The 15,072-nt window shown below is 41.0% G+C and overlaps 1 protein-coding gene across 1 annotated transcript in view; it reads right to left on the bottom strand.

Moving 5' to 3' along the window:
• The window catches only part of gucy2g (guanylate cyclase 2g), a 59,773-nt gene that overhangs the window by 30,290 nt on the left and 14,411 nt on the right, over positions 1–15,072 (bottom strand). The window contains exons 4-8 of the mRNA XM_078412724.1: positions 14,584–14,883; positions 9,625–9,798; positions 6,966–7,148; positions 6,254–6,398; positions 2,737–2,872 (exon numbers count right to left, since the gene is read on the bottom strand). Of these exons, the coding sequence (XP_078268850.1) occupies positions 2,737–2,872; positions 6,254–6,398; positions 6,966–7,148; positions 9,625–9,798; positions 14,584–14,883 (938 nt within the window). The remainder of the gene's footprint in view (positions 1–2,736; positions 2,873–6,253; positions 6,399–6,965; positions 7,149–9,624; positions 9,799–14,583; positions 14,884–15,072) is intronic.

Here is a 15,072-nt window from a genome sequence, read left to right as displayed (position 1 = left end):
GGTACACGATAGCGCAACCATTTTAGGGGCACCTTACTCACCATTCACCTGCGGTGTGCAGTTCAAATTGTTGCGCTATCGTGTACCGTTTTCACTGTATTTCGGTAAAATACATACATATATACAAGATGAGATCGCCATTATGATATCGCCATTTTGATCTAATACTTCCGTGTTCATCTATCTATCTATCTATATATTACTAAAAATCTCATCTCATCTCGTATACTCATTTGCACTGTCTGCTGTGGCTTGACGAAGCGAGTAAGCCAAGACCACAAGATTTTGACAGATTCATAAAAGCTGAAATACCAGACCTGCAAGTAGATCCTGAGCACATGATTCATGGACCGTACTGCAACAACATCTCTCCATGTTGGAAGAACGGAAGTTGCAGTAAGGGATTCCCAAAGCCATTTATCGCGAGGACAAGGTGTGGAGATGATTCACACCCTCTGTACAGGAGAAGATCTCCAGATATGGGAGGATTTCAGGGACATCAAGGACGCCAGAATTGACCTATTACTTCTGATTGGGTGGTGCCCTATAATGCTCAACTATTGAAGTTGTTCAAATGTCACATCAACTTTGAAATATGCTCCTCTGTAAAGTCGATCCAATACATGATCAAGTACACCTTGAAGGGGAATGATCAAGCAGTTTTTGGAGTTAAGAGAGATGGCGAAATTACACAGAACTTGACTAGCGTCACAACAGGAACCCAACAGGTCCACGGGTAGTCTGGTATATGTATATATATGTGTGCGTGTGTGTGTGTGTGTGTGTGTGTGTGTGTGTGTGTGTGTGCGTGCATGTGTGCGTGTGCGTGCGTGTGCACGTATGTGTGCGCGTATGTGAGTAAGTGTATATTCTACATGCACTGAACCTTTTTTCTCGTTTATTATATTGTTTACAGTGCACTATGTTTACATATTCTGTTGTGCTGCTGCAAGTAAGAATTTCATAGTTCTATCTTGGACATATGACAATAAAACACTTGACTTGACTCTTGACAGCAGCTCTACTAGCTGTGTCACTTTGCTGCACACATGATCAGCTGTAATTACATAATGGCTTTGATGGAAAAATTAAACAATGTTAGAAATCATTTCGTTGGGTTGCTGTTGTTCAAATTAACTAAATTATTGCATCGTAAGGGAGGCGCATTCCCAATCTCATTGTACACCTGTACAATGACAATAAAGATATATTGTATTGTATTGTATTGTATTGTATTGTATTGTATTGTATTGGTCTTTAAAAATGAGGCACTCTGACAAACACCTTGTAAAAACACATAAATTCAATTAATCTACACACTGCAAAGCAAAAAACAAACAAAAAGCTGCAGATATCAGCTTCAATATCAAGTTTGAGGGGCCGCAATGTACCTAATTAGAAAATGAGAACTATTTCTTGAATCTACATTGAGTTTTGTTGGAATAGTAAAGGAGGCCAAAGACAGGTAAGGGGCTGTGGGACCAAGACGGAAAATTAAAGAGACAGGCAACTGAAAGTGTTAGATGTGCGCATGGAATGGAGGTGTTCTGCAAGACATCTTCCAATCTGTATTTGGTTTCTCCATTGTAGCAGAGGCCACAACCCAATTACCGAATGCACACACCAGACTGAAAGAGGTCTAAGAGAATCACTGAAGATAGGCACAAAATGTTGGAGTAACTCAGCGGGTCAGGTAGCATCTCTGGAGAAACGGAGTAGGTGACGTTTCGGATCGGAACCCTTCTTCAGAGTTCACCTGGAAGTAGTGTAGGTCTCTGGACAGTGGGACGGGATGGGGTAAAAGGACAGGTTTTGCTCGTCCCGCAAAAAGTGTGTGCTTGGGGAGCTGCACCTCATCTACTGGTTTGCCTGTTAATGTCAGGAAACCAGGCAGTGCAATGCTTTATGTTAGCAGCTTATATGACCTAACTCTAAATTTTAAAGCTACTTTCTCCAAATAGTTAAACCATCTAGTTTAACTGGCTATTTCTGATATATGTAATATTAACTCCGTTTTTTTCTCTTCACAGATGCTAACTGACGCACATTTTCTGTTTTTATTTTTTAAATATCTACCTTCTGTTCACCTGAAAGCTATTTTGTCTCATTCATTTCAATGGGACCGTTGTACTGGCACCGGGTTAAGCTGTGACAAATGGCCTGTGATGATGGCCATTGATCTCCATGAGGAGTCCTTCATCAGAGTGAAAGTTTCCTGAAACCAGCACATATTCAGAGCAGGAAGCTGCATTTCTGTGCTCAGGGAACCCACCCTTCACCCTGTTAAGTGTTTAAAAGGCAGCATATCTATGAGGAAGATATCACCCATTAAGATCACAGCAAGCCGGAAAAATATATGCATTCTGACTCTGAAAATCATTGCCTTTTAAGTGGAGACACAAGGAACTGTGAGGAGGGTCTGAAGAAGGGTCCTGAATTGAAACATGGCCTGTCCATCCCCTCAACCGATGCTGCCTGACCCGCTACCTCTAGTACTTTGTGTTTTGCTTGCACAAAAAATGTTTATCAAATGTTCAGATTAATTTATTGAAACATGTATCTTTCAAAAATAGTATCTTTCAAAGAGCAATATTATTGTGACCAGAAGCAAATTGGGTGAACACTTTTTCTAAGCCTTGAGAGTGGATAGACTTAATCTGGCTCCAGGCATGAGGGAATAATATATGTTCACACAATATTCAACAATCCATTCATTAGCTGCAGAGCAGAACCTACCTGAGCAACTTGCTGTAGCTGTCATATTGTAGAATAGAAACAAACTTTGTGCCATTTACGTATGTTTGCATGTCATACACTGAATAATTCAAGTATCGTTTTCCAGAAAAATCAATATTCACCAAGCCAGTCAGACCTATTCACATAAAGAAAGTGTTCAGTTCGTACTCAGCGCATTGATGAACTTCTTGTCCTTTACGTAAAACTAACTAATCTCCCAGTGCAATGTTGATATCCTTACGTTTATTGTTACAATAAATGCTATCGTCTTTGTTACCAGCATGACGAATGCTCAGTAATTCATTGCTCATTGGTAGTTGAGCATTCATTTACAAAGACAAATCAGGAATCACCAATGGTTGACGTTTGCTGTAATTTAGAGATACAACACGGAAACAGGCCTTTCAGCCCACCGTCTCCATGGTGACCATTGATCACCCGTTAACGCTAGTTCTATGTTATCCCAATTTTGCATGCACTCCCCACACAATCAGGGCAATTTACAGAGGCCAATTAACCTACAAAACCCGCACGTCTTTGGGATGTGGGAGGTAATCGGAGCACCTGGAAGAAACCCACACAGTCACAACGCGAATGTGCAAACGGCACATTCACACAGTTAGCATCTGAGGTCAGGATCAAACCGGGGTCTCTGGTGCTGTGAGGCAGCAGCTCTAACTTTATGCTACCGTGCCACTCTAGAAAAGGTATACTTCTACTTCCTTCAGTCTCTGTCCTCAGAAAATTAAGGCTCATTACTGTCACTAGACTTAAAATAATGAGGATGACACAGACCACACTAGACAAGACAGCACCCGAGGTCAGGAAGGTGCCCGGGTCTCTTGCACTGTGAGGCAGCAGCTCTACCAGCTGCACCACTGTTGCCCCAATACAACGAGGGAATCTGGGCTTCAGGAAGCTACTTAACCGGGCAATGGAGATTGTGCAGCTAGGTTTCTGGGAAAATGGGTGACAGAGAATCTGGCATCTGGGAAATTAATTCTCTGGGAAGTTAAATTTGGCTTCTGGATAACAAGGGACTGGACATCAGGGACAATGGACATCTGGGAAACAGTATCAAGGAAATGGACACCTGGGAAACTGGGCTCCTGAGAAATGGGGCATTGGGGAAGTCAGCTGTCTGGGAAGCTCAGAAATCTGGGAATCTCTTTAACCAACTTACATAGAAACATAGAAAATAGGTGCAGGAGTAGGCCATTCAGCCATTCAATATGATCATGGCTGATCATCTAAAATCAGTACCCCGTCCCTGCCTTCTCCCCATATTCCTTGATTCCGGTAGCCCTAAGAGCTATATCTAACTCTCTCTTCAATACATCCAGTGAATTGGCCTCCACTGCCTTCTGTGACAGAGAATTCTGCTGATTCACAACTCTCTGGGTTTTTCCTCATCTCAGTCCGGAATGGCCCCCCCTTATTCTTAAATTGTGACCCCTGATTCTGGACTCCCCCAACATCGGGAACATATTTCCTGCATCTTGATTCATGGATTGAAAAATAAACACAGGGACGCAGAAGGAAGCTCAAGTAGCTTTGGTGAATTTCATACCAAATTACGTTAGCAAAGGGAAATAAAGGAAGGAAAGAAAATTTAGTTTAAGAAAGAGAAAATAAAGAAATAGATTGTGTGAATATTGTCAGTTTGCTGGTAAACACATCAAAGAAAAAGGTCCATCCCATTTGTGGGAAGGAAAAAAAAAGAACATTAATACAAGAACTGTGCTTTTTGTCTATCTTAATTGGAGCACAACTTTAGCTGACAACATAATAGCACGTTTTATTTAATTTCAGCCAGGCTATGAGCTACTCGAGATCCATCTTATCTAACCACACCATATGGGCAAGGAAGGCAAGTCTGTTTGTCCTTTGTCCTTTTTGTTTGTGTGTTGGTGGTGGGGTGTTTTGTTTTGGTTGTGTATGTGGGGGGGGGGGGGGGGGGTGGTGAGGGTGGGTGGGTATGTGGGGATGGGTGGGGGGGGGAAATCTTTCTTTTTTTTTTAGGTCTCTTCCGCGGTGCCTTCCATCACCCGGCGCGGCTCGGCCGCGGGACTGAACAGCGCCCGGTGCGGCTCGGCCGCGGGGCCTTCCATCGCCCAGTGCGGCGCGGCCGCGGGACACCATTCTGCTTTAGTTAAACATTTTGTTCAAGATGGCCGCGCCGTTGTGTTTGGCTGCCTGCCACTGTATGTTTCTTTTTTTTCCTAATCAGATGTGCAGCACTTTGGTCAACGTGGGTTGTTTTTAAATGTGCTATACAAATAAAATTGACTTGACTTGACTTGACTCAGAGTTGGAATATCTTACCTTGAAATGAAAATAACCCGAGTCCTCTGGCCCACATTAAATGCAGACCGGACAGTGCCTGTGGTAAACTGGGTTTTACGCTTTGATTGAATTGATTGAAAGATACAGCATGGAAGCAGGCCCTTCGGCCCACCAAGTCAATGCCACCATCAATCACCCATTCAGTTCTATGCGATCCCACTTTCTCATCCACTCCCCACATAGTTGGTACCATTTTACAGTCAATTAAAGTGCAAACCCATGCATCTTTGGGATGTGGGAGGAAACTGGAGCATCCAGAGAAAATCCACACGGTCATAGGAAAAATGTGGAAACTGGAGATCAGAATCAAACCTGGGTCTCTGCTACTGTGAGGCAGTGGCTCTACCAGCTGCATCACTGTGCCTCCTTTCCTTTAATGTACAGCAATAGGAGAGTCAGTAAGCTCCCTCATGGAACAGGTATAATTTGTCATTGATACTGATATTTCAATTCTGATAAAATATATTAAAGTTGCTCATTATCCCAATAAAAATTAATTTATCCTCATTTTTTAAAATTACTTTTGGAGCCAATGTGAATTTATTTTGCTGGCCGTTTACGACTGCATTAGCAGCAAGAGAAGGACGTATACACTGGAATTTAGAAGGATGAGAGGAGATCTTATCGAAACGTATAAGGTTATTAAGGGGTTGGACACGTTAGAGGCAGGAAACATGTTCCCAATGTTGGGGGAGTCCAGAACAAGAGGCCACAGTTTAAGAATAAGGGGTAGGCCATTTAGAACTGAGATGAGGAAAACTTTTTCAGTCAGAGAGTTGTGAATCTGTGGAATTCTCTGCCTCAGAAGGCAGTGGAGGCCAATTCTCTGAATGCATTCAAGAGAGAGCTAGATAGAGTTCTTAAGGATAGCGGAGTCAGGGGGTATGGGGAGAAGGCAGGAACGGGGTACTGATTGAGAATGATCAGCCATGATCACATTGAATGGTGGTGCTGGCTCAAAGGGCCGAATGGCCTCCTCCTGCACCTATTGTCTATTGTCTATTGTGACGTTTACCAACAGGTGAGGGAAGTCAAGTATTGAGTTACTCCAGGAAGGTTACATGATGTGTCTTGAAGTTACTGCTGAGAGAATTAATACAAACGGGAATTGTTGTGTAGGCAAGTAAATAAAGAAGTAAATAAATATGAGATGTCATATTTTCTTACTTACCATAAAATTGCCGTTTGCCGTAACCCTTCAAATTCTTAACAAAGTTTCTTCCATCGCGCGGATCCATTCCTGCGTCTAACATTTCTTGAACACCCCAAGCATACAGCATTACAGCATCATAAAGATAAGCTGAATCGGAGCTCATCTGTGTTAAAACAATGAGATAAAATACATTATGTCACATTCATTTGTTCGCTTAACTCTCTTGAACAGTCCAGTTAATTGGAGTGTCTATTGTTATCATTCTACTTTATCTATCATGAAGAAATTTTTCTCTCTTTAAATGTTCGCCCAGTTATTACCAATGCGTTATTTATTTGTGGCACTCATTACAAAAATAATCATAGTTATAAACAAATAACCATCATCTGCGGTCTCTTGATCACCATTTTGATGATGCACTTTCACAAGATCAGTGGAGTTGTTTTAATGTTTTTTAAAAATTGCAGCAGCTGAAAATCTGCAAAAAGAAACAGCAGGTTGGTCAGCATCTGGGATGGGAGAAACAAAGTTTTAAGTCAATGACTGTTTTAAGTCAATGACCTTTCCTCCAGGAAAAGTTAGATGCAAAGAAAGTTTGCATTTAACTTTTCGTAGATGCTCCCTGAACTGCTAAGTATTTCCAGCATCCTCTGTGTTGTTTTAAATTCAGTTTCATTCTCCGAAGGATTGAAAATGTGCTATAACAATGCAAGTGAAATGAATTATTGACCTCTGCCATTGAAGACAAATTGCTGTAAAAGGGGGGTCCTTTGGATCGCAGGTAGGCTTCTTGTAAAAAGGTGTAATATTCGTATTCACTGTATGACTGCAGAGTAATCAGAAATACCGGCTCATATGCCATGAAGGTAAGGGCGTTCTTCCGATCCGCCGAATCTGATTTCCAAAAGTTATCCTGTGGAGAAAGCAAGAGCATTGAACAGTTCTTAACATGTTTCTGGGTGTCATGTGTGGACATAAGCATTGACTAACCGTATTGCTATTACTCTTTTGTATGAAAGTCACCAAATGCAGCAGAGGATACCTGACGGTTGGAACTTCCATGATTTTATACCCTTAGTGTATGTACTACACAATCTTTAGCTTCCAAAGATTGAAGCCACCTTCAATCTCTGCTTCATTAACAACTGTTGTTCACTATGATCATTAGGTGAGGTCGGAGAAGACACAGATACAAAGAGGGTGCTGTCTGTACAGTGTTTGCACATTCTCCCTGTGTCCGCGTGGGTTTTCACCGGGTGCTCGGGTTTCCTCCCACACTCCAGAAACGTACAGGTTTATAGTTATTTGCTTCTGTAAATTATAAATTGCCCTTAGTGTGTAGGATAGTGCTAGTGTACGATGTGATCGCTGGTTGGCACGGACTCAGTGGGCGGAAGGCTCTCTAAAGTAAAGCCCAAAGTCTAAAGAGAAGATAACAGAGAAGATACAGGGCCCCATGCTTGAAGATACAGAACAGCTCTTTTAAGGCAACAGAAAAATACAAGCAACTTATCATGTTTCTTCAATTGTACAAACAGCTAGTAAGCGTTTTCATAGATATTTTTAAAAGAGTGAAACACATTATGCATTGCCCCTGTAGAAAGTTAATCTTAGAAATGAATAACGGAAGATGAAGTGATGACAAGTAAGCAAGTATTTTGTATCAGCCTTTCCCATAGAGAAATAGAAGGAACATGCCAGGAATTATAGTAAATAGGGAATTGGAAGATAGGGACTAACTCAAGGAAATTGCAATCATTGGGAGAGTGGTACTAAACAAAATGTTGGAGAAGCAAGTCAACAGAAGGGTCTCGGCACAAAACGTTACCCATTCCTTCTATCCAGAGATGCTGCCTGTCCCACTGAGTTACTCCAGCATTTTGTGTCTATCTTCGGTGTAAACCAGCATCCACAGTTCCTTTCTACACAGGTCTCTAGGTCCTGATGGATTTCACCCAAGAGCCCAGAAGGATGCAGCTAGAGTGAGTTTTTAATTGAAGCATTGCTTTCAATTTTCCAAAATTCGATTTGACAAGTTACTGTTAGATTGCAATTTAGCAAATTAGTTTAACATTCATTGTAGGAACGGTACGGTACGGCACGGTAAGGCGGCACGGTAAGGCGGCACGGTAGCGCAGCGGTAGAGTTGCTGCTTTACAGCGAATGCAGCGCCGGAGACTCAGGTTCGATCCTGACTACGGGTGCTGCACTGTAAGGAGTTTGTACGTTCTCCCCGTGACCTGCGTGGGTTTTCTCCGAGATCTTCGGTTTCCTCCCACACTCCAAAGACGTACAGGTATGTAGGTTAATTGGCTGGGTAAATGTAAAAAAAATTGTCCCTAGTGGGTGTAGGATAGTGTTAATGTACGGGGATCGCTGGGCGGCACGGACTTGGTGGGCCGAAAGGGCCTGTTTCCGGCTGTATATATATGATATGATATGATATGATGCTAGAGTTCAGGCAAGATGTTATATCAAAGTACTTAGAAAAATCCAAGGTAATCAGGCAATGTCGACATATTTTGTGAAAGGAAAATCGTGGTTGACCAATTTATCGATTTTCTTTGCAGAAATAAGCTATGCTATGGACAAGGGGCAACGGAAAAATACAAGCAACTTATCATGTTTCTTCAATTGTACAAACAGTTCGTAAGAGTTTCCATAGATAAAAGAGTAACACATCGAGCATCGCTCCTGTAGAAAGTTCATCTTGGAAATTAGTAAGCTATCACAAAATGCTGGAGTAACTCAGCAGGTCAGGCAGCATCTAGGAGAGAGGGAATGGGTGACGTTTCGAGTTGAGACCCTTCTTCAGACTGATGTCAGGGGGTTGGAAATTAGTCATGTAAGATAAAGACATGCAGATAAAGTAAACAGATATTTTATATCAGCCTTTCCCATAGAGAAATAGAGAAACAGAAGGAACATCCAACAGCAGTAAATAGGGAATTGGAAGATAGAGACCAAGGAGGGGGGCTAGTGGTTACATTATACCTAGATTTTGGGGAGGTGTTTATTAAGATTCTTATTTTGTAAAACAAAAGCTCATGGTGTAGGAGGTAACACATTGGTGGGATTGGATGACTGGTTGGCTAACAAGAACCAGAGAATAAGCATAAGCATGACACGTTCTGGTGAGCAAAGCATAATGCCACAGGGATGGTTGTTGGAGCTTCAGCCTTTCAAGATGTATGTAATTCATGTGGATTAAGGTATAACTGGTAAGTTTTCAGACACAAAAGTCGATGGGAAAGTAGTTTCGCAGAGAGATTTAGCATGGAAACAGGCCCTTTGGCCCCCCCAGGCTAAGGTTGTGAGCAATGGTTCTAGTCAGACGAAAGTGACTGCTTGCCAACTGTAAAAAATAATCATTCTTAAAATGTACTTACCACATAACTGCTGAGTTCAAACAGCTGAATGATAAAAAACACAAATTTCCCATTCGCCATGCCAAGACGGTATGCCTCCAGCATTATGGATCTTGCCACCCCAGGAGCACAAATTAAGATAATAACTGAAAAGTAAATGTGAAGTAGTATTATCGATTGAAAACATAAAGATGGGTCGAACATTTATTATAATACATTGACCGACCATGGTCCAATGAGAAAAAACCCCACAAAGTGCTAGACTGACTCAAGCAGGTCAAGTGGACATGGTTAGGCAATGTTTCCCCATCCTCTTCCACCTATATCTGCCCCCACAGACGTTACATTTCACTCATCTTCTGTCCTTATCTAACACCCTTTTGTCTCGTTTTCCGAATGCCCTACTCCTGCACCTATTGTCTATTGTCTATTTCGAGCACATCTGCCAATCAACACCCCTTTCCACCCCCCCCCCCCCACCCCCCCCGTCCACTCACCAGTATCCACCTATCACTTGCCAGGCTTTATCTCATTCCCTACTCTTTCCAGTTTTCTCCCTGCCACTATAATCAGTCTAAAATAGGGACCGATCAGAAATGTCACTTATCTCTTACCGCCTGAGATGCTGACTGACCTGCTGAGGTACTTTAGCACTTTGTTATTTCTTGTAAACCAGCAACGGCAGTTCCTTGTATCTCTACTGTCTAATTAGGTTATTTTATCATTATGTCCGTATGTCCAAAATAATTTTAGAAATCTTTAAACTTGTGTCATGAACTAATTATAAGTCCTGACATGGGGAGGGAGGGCGGACAGTGTCAGAATGAATGGCAAGGGGGAAAATATTGGGCAGAGGAACTTGGTTAAATCAGAGTCTCTTGCTTTTCTGGTTGTCAAAGTTATCATGAAGTTATTAAAATCATTAAAAAATATATTACAAATAATCAACTATTTAAAATTATTTAACATTTTTAAATTTGAATTTAAGTTTTAAAATTTACCAATTTATATGGACAGCTGTGTTCTTAAGAAAGCTCATGAAAATTGTGTTATAAAAATAATTGTGTCCATAGGGAAGAAAAGGTTAGGTGCTCGGTAGTTCCATACTCGCAATTGTAAAGTTATTTTCCCCACATGATTTTCAAATATAAAGATCTTCTCAAGTGTTTTTGGTGTTACTGCAAGCTAAAAATACAAAAAGGGCTGCCCATTAAATTGTTTAATGGAGTACCAAAGAACAAAATGCTGGAGGAACTCAATGGGTTAGGCAGCATCTGTGGAAGGGAATGGGCAAATTACATTTTGGGTTAGGACTCTTCTCCAGAATGATTGATTAATCTATTTATAGTCCTCACATGCCCCTCTAAATGCCTCCTAAATTAGCTTTCATATCTGCTTCCACCACCCACCCCTGACAGCACATTCCAGGCACCCCCACTCTCTGTACAATGAATTGGCCTTCCACATCTCCCCCTCTCACTGAAACTGTCCCTCCTCACTTACAACTATGTTCTTGAGTATTTGACATTTGCACACTGCAAAAAAGACTGACTATGCCTCTCATAATTCTATACATTTTTATCAGACCTGCCCTCAGCCTCTGATACTCCAGAGAAATCAACCCAAGAATATCTCCTCATAGCTAATACCCTCTAATCCAGTCAACATCCTCTTTTGCATCCTCACCACAACCTCCACACCCTTCTTGTAATGCAGTGAGAAGAACTGTACACAATAGTCCAAATATGGCCTAACCAGTTTTATACAGCTGCACCATAACTTCCTGCCCTGACCAACAAAGGAAAGATTGCCATATTCTTTCATTACCTCAAGAGTCAAGAGTCAAAAGTGTTTTATTGTCATGTGTCCCAAAATGGAACAATTAAATTCTTAGTTGTAGCAATACAACAGGTATGTAAACGCAGTGTGCAGTAGATAGCATAAGAACCAACACGGTCTGGACCAGAGGGCATAGACTCAGAATAAAAGGACGTACCTTTAGAAAGGAGATGAGGTGGAGTTTCTTTGGTCAGAGGGTGGTGAATCTATGGAATTCATTGCCACAAATGGCTGTGGAGGTCAGGTCATCTGGTATTTTTAAGGTGGAGATTGACATTTTTTTTTCTATTGGAACCTAATCAAATGTACAGCACTTTGGTCAACGTGGGTTGTTTTTAAATGTGCTATACAAATAAAATTGACTTGACTTGACTTGACAGATACTTGATTGATAAGGGTGTCAAGGATTATGGGGAGAAGGCAGGAAAATAGTATTGAGAGGGAAAGATAGATCAGCCATGATTAAATGGCGGAGTAGACTCGCTATGCCACTCCAGAAAAGATGTGCAACTACTTCCTTCAGCCATCTGTTCTCAGAAAATTAAAGCTCATCACTGTTACTTGACTTAAAATAATTAGAAAGACGACATGGTAAATAAAATCTAATTTCTGCACGTAGAAACCAGGATACAATCATTAAAGTGAGAACATCTAAAGGAATGAGGAAAATGAGGGTAAATGGAATTAAGTTTCAAATTTGCACCAACTAATTGAATCCCACAAACCTAGATTCTGAAAATCATATTCCTTTTAAATACCACACTATAAAACCTTTAAATAATATCCATGATGGAGACTAAATACCATTCACCGAGATTATGCTATATATACAATTGCCATAGAATACAGAGATCTCTGTAGCAAAGTATAATTTGAGAAACAGGCAAAATCATATTGCAATAATTAGAAGCCATTTCTATTTCATTTTGTAAGTCATTATAATAATGATGATCACCTGTGTTTATTATTCCCCATGTATTTGTATTGATTTCCTAAAGATATTGCTAAATAAAAAGTGAACCCAGTTGTTCTCAGCTTGTCTCAGCTGGAAGAATTGTTGATTCAATAGAGAAAAGAGATGACCTTTGACTTTAAGACGAAGATGCTATGGTTCAGCTGTGTGAATGTTAATGTAGGATTCTGTGCTGCAGCAGACAGGACTGAAGTTAGCTGTGGAGTGGAGTGTTTTAGTGGACTGACTTATTTATATTAGTGATAGTAGCCTGCGGCATGCAGCAAGAACAAGAGGAATTATCACCTTTCTCAAGAAAGCAGGTACAGGAGTGAGGCACCTGGCCCAGCAGGCTGATCTATGCTGGCCTCAACTCCTCTCCTGTACCAAGTCCATAACCCTCAATTCCTCCATACTTCAAATATTTATTTATATACATCTTAAGTACATCGAATGATCTGGTCTCCACCACCCTCAAGGCAGTGAATTGCTGAGATTGACAAACCTCTGAGAGAAGACATTTGGAAGCTCTGCCTCCAATGAAAATATCTCAACATCTGCCCTGTCAAGTCCCTTTAAGATTTTCTAAGTTTAAATAACACAGACTCCATTCTTACAAACTCCAAGGAAAACAGACCCAAACTGTTTGGACTCTCTTGACAAGAAAGCCTTCTCATCCTAGAAATTAGGCTCAATCTCTATTAGACTGCTCCCACCAGAACTATATCTTTTGTGACTAATACTATACACATTATTCCAGGTCTGGCCTCGTTATTACCCTGTACAACTGTAACAAAGGCTCCTTATTCTTAGACTCCAACCTCTTCACAATAAAATGCAATATGGCATCTGCTTTCCTAACTCCACTTAGGACCCGACTAGTAACCTTTTGTGAATCATGTACATGAATCATGTGAATCACATGAATCATCTAGATCCCTCTGAACCTCATTCATTTGCAGTCTCTCTCCATTTAGATAATAATCTGACTTTTGATTCCTTTTACCAAAAGTGTTTTACCTCACGTTAGACTCCATTTGCCAAATTTTCGCTCAATTACTCTATCTACATAATAGAGCGCAGCAGTGGAGTTGCTGCCTTACTGTCCCAGAGACCCGGGTTTGATCCTGACTGCAGGTGCTGTCTGTACGGAGTTTGTACATTCTCCCTGTGACCTGCATGTTTTTTCTCTGGATTCTCCAGTTTCCTCCCACACTTCAAAGACGTACAGGTTTGTAGGCTAATTGGCTTGGTAAAATTGTAAATTGTCCCTATTGTGTGTAGGATAGTGTTAGTATTTGGGGATTACTAGTCGGCACAGACTCAGTGGGCCGAAGGGCCTGTTTCTGCGCTGTATCTCTAAAACTAAAACTAAAAGAAAATATTCCCATTGCAGAATCACAATGTCCCCATAAAAAACATGCCCATCCACCTATTTTTGAAAATTGGCAAACCACAAAACCTTACATTTTGTTCCTTTCCTCCACATTATTAATGATAATAGTAACCAATTGAGAGATAAAAAAACAAACTTTGGGATACTCCATTAGTTACATCTCTCCAGCTTGAAAGGGACATTTATTCCAACTTTCTGTTTTCTATGTGACAGCCAGTTTACAATCAATGCTAAAGCATTTCCTCCAACACCTTGGGCTCTGAGTTTATACATCAGCATCAAACTGCAACTCTGACTCTATCATACTCTGATCGCCACTTCTAGGGGATCTTTAACTACAATGTCTCTTATTAACCCCTCCTCATTACTCATGACCAAATCAAAGTAGCCTATTCCTGCCTGTTCTGTAACATAGCACTCAAATAAATAATCCCTGGTGAACTCCATAAATTCTTCTTCTATACCTTTAACAGTCTGGTTCATCCAGAGATGGTGCCTGATCTGCTGAGTTTATCCAGAACTTCATGTCCTTTTAAAAATTATTTCAATTGATATTGTCCCAAATGCTTACGTGTCTTGGGATTTAGTACTATTTTCATTTTGAAGATAGTTTTAAGAAAATCTTAGAAGGCAATTGTGCCTTAAATGTGCTTGGAAGGGGTTAGCTTTGATAGAATGATAACTGCAAAGCAGGCAGAAATGCAGGATAACAATTTGTTTATTTTTGCCATCAGTAACACTTACTTCTCGCTGAAACTGCAGCTTCCTTGAGCTTCACCTGGTGGAGGGCCATGTCGCCTGTGTCATATCTGATTTGAGCTATAATGGTGAAGTTTGTTTCCAGCTCTTCAGCAATTATTTCCCAGAGCTGGTCAGTCATGTCCCAGGTGGACTCCTCGGCAGACCCTCCAAACAGGGCAACGTTTTTCCAGCCAAAGAAACGCAAGGTTTTAGAAAGGACATTTCTCATATTCCGGAGTGAAGACAGCAGGTTGACATAAGTATCGTACACGTAGAAATCATCAAAGGCAAGGGCCTGACCCGCGAATCCAAAGATGGGGATATTCCACTGAGAGGCAAGGAGACCTGTAATCTAAACAGCAAAACATGGACCATGGATTTATCAAAAAAGGTAGTGCAACTGAGATGACTTTTTTCCCACAATTGAGAACTCTCTTGTTTATTCTGTGTGGCTACTTCATCTTTTTTTTTTTCCGGGTTATTAGTTCAATTTTTCTCCATGATATTCCCCTTAAGCGCTTCTTGTCAACCTCAGTTTTTT

This window comes from Rhinoraja longicauda, chromosome 16 (assembly GCF_053455715.1).
Source record: "Rhinoraja longicauda isolate Sanriku21f chromosome 16, sRhiLon1.1, whole genome shotgun sequence".
Taxonomy (NCBI): Eukaryota; Metazoa; Chordata; class Chondrichthyes; order Rajiformes; family Arhynchobatidae; genus Rhinoraja; species Rhinoraja longicauda.
This window is presented reverse-complemented; position numbering and strand designations above follow the sequence as displayed.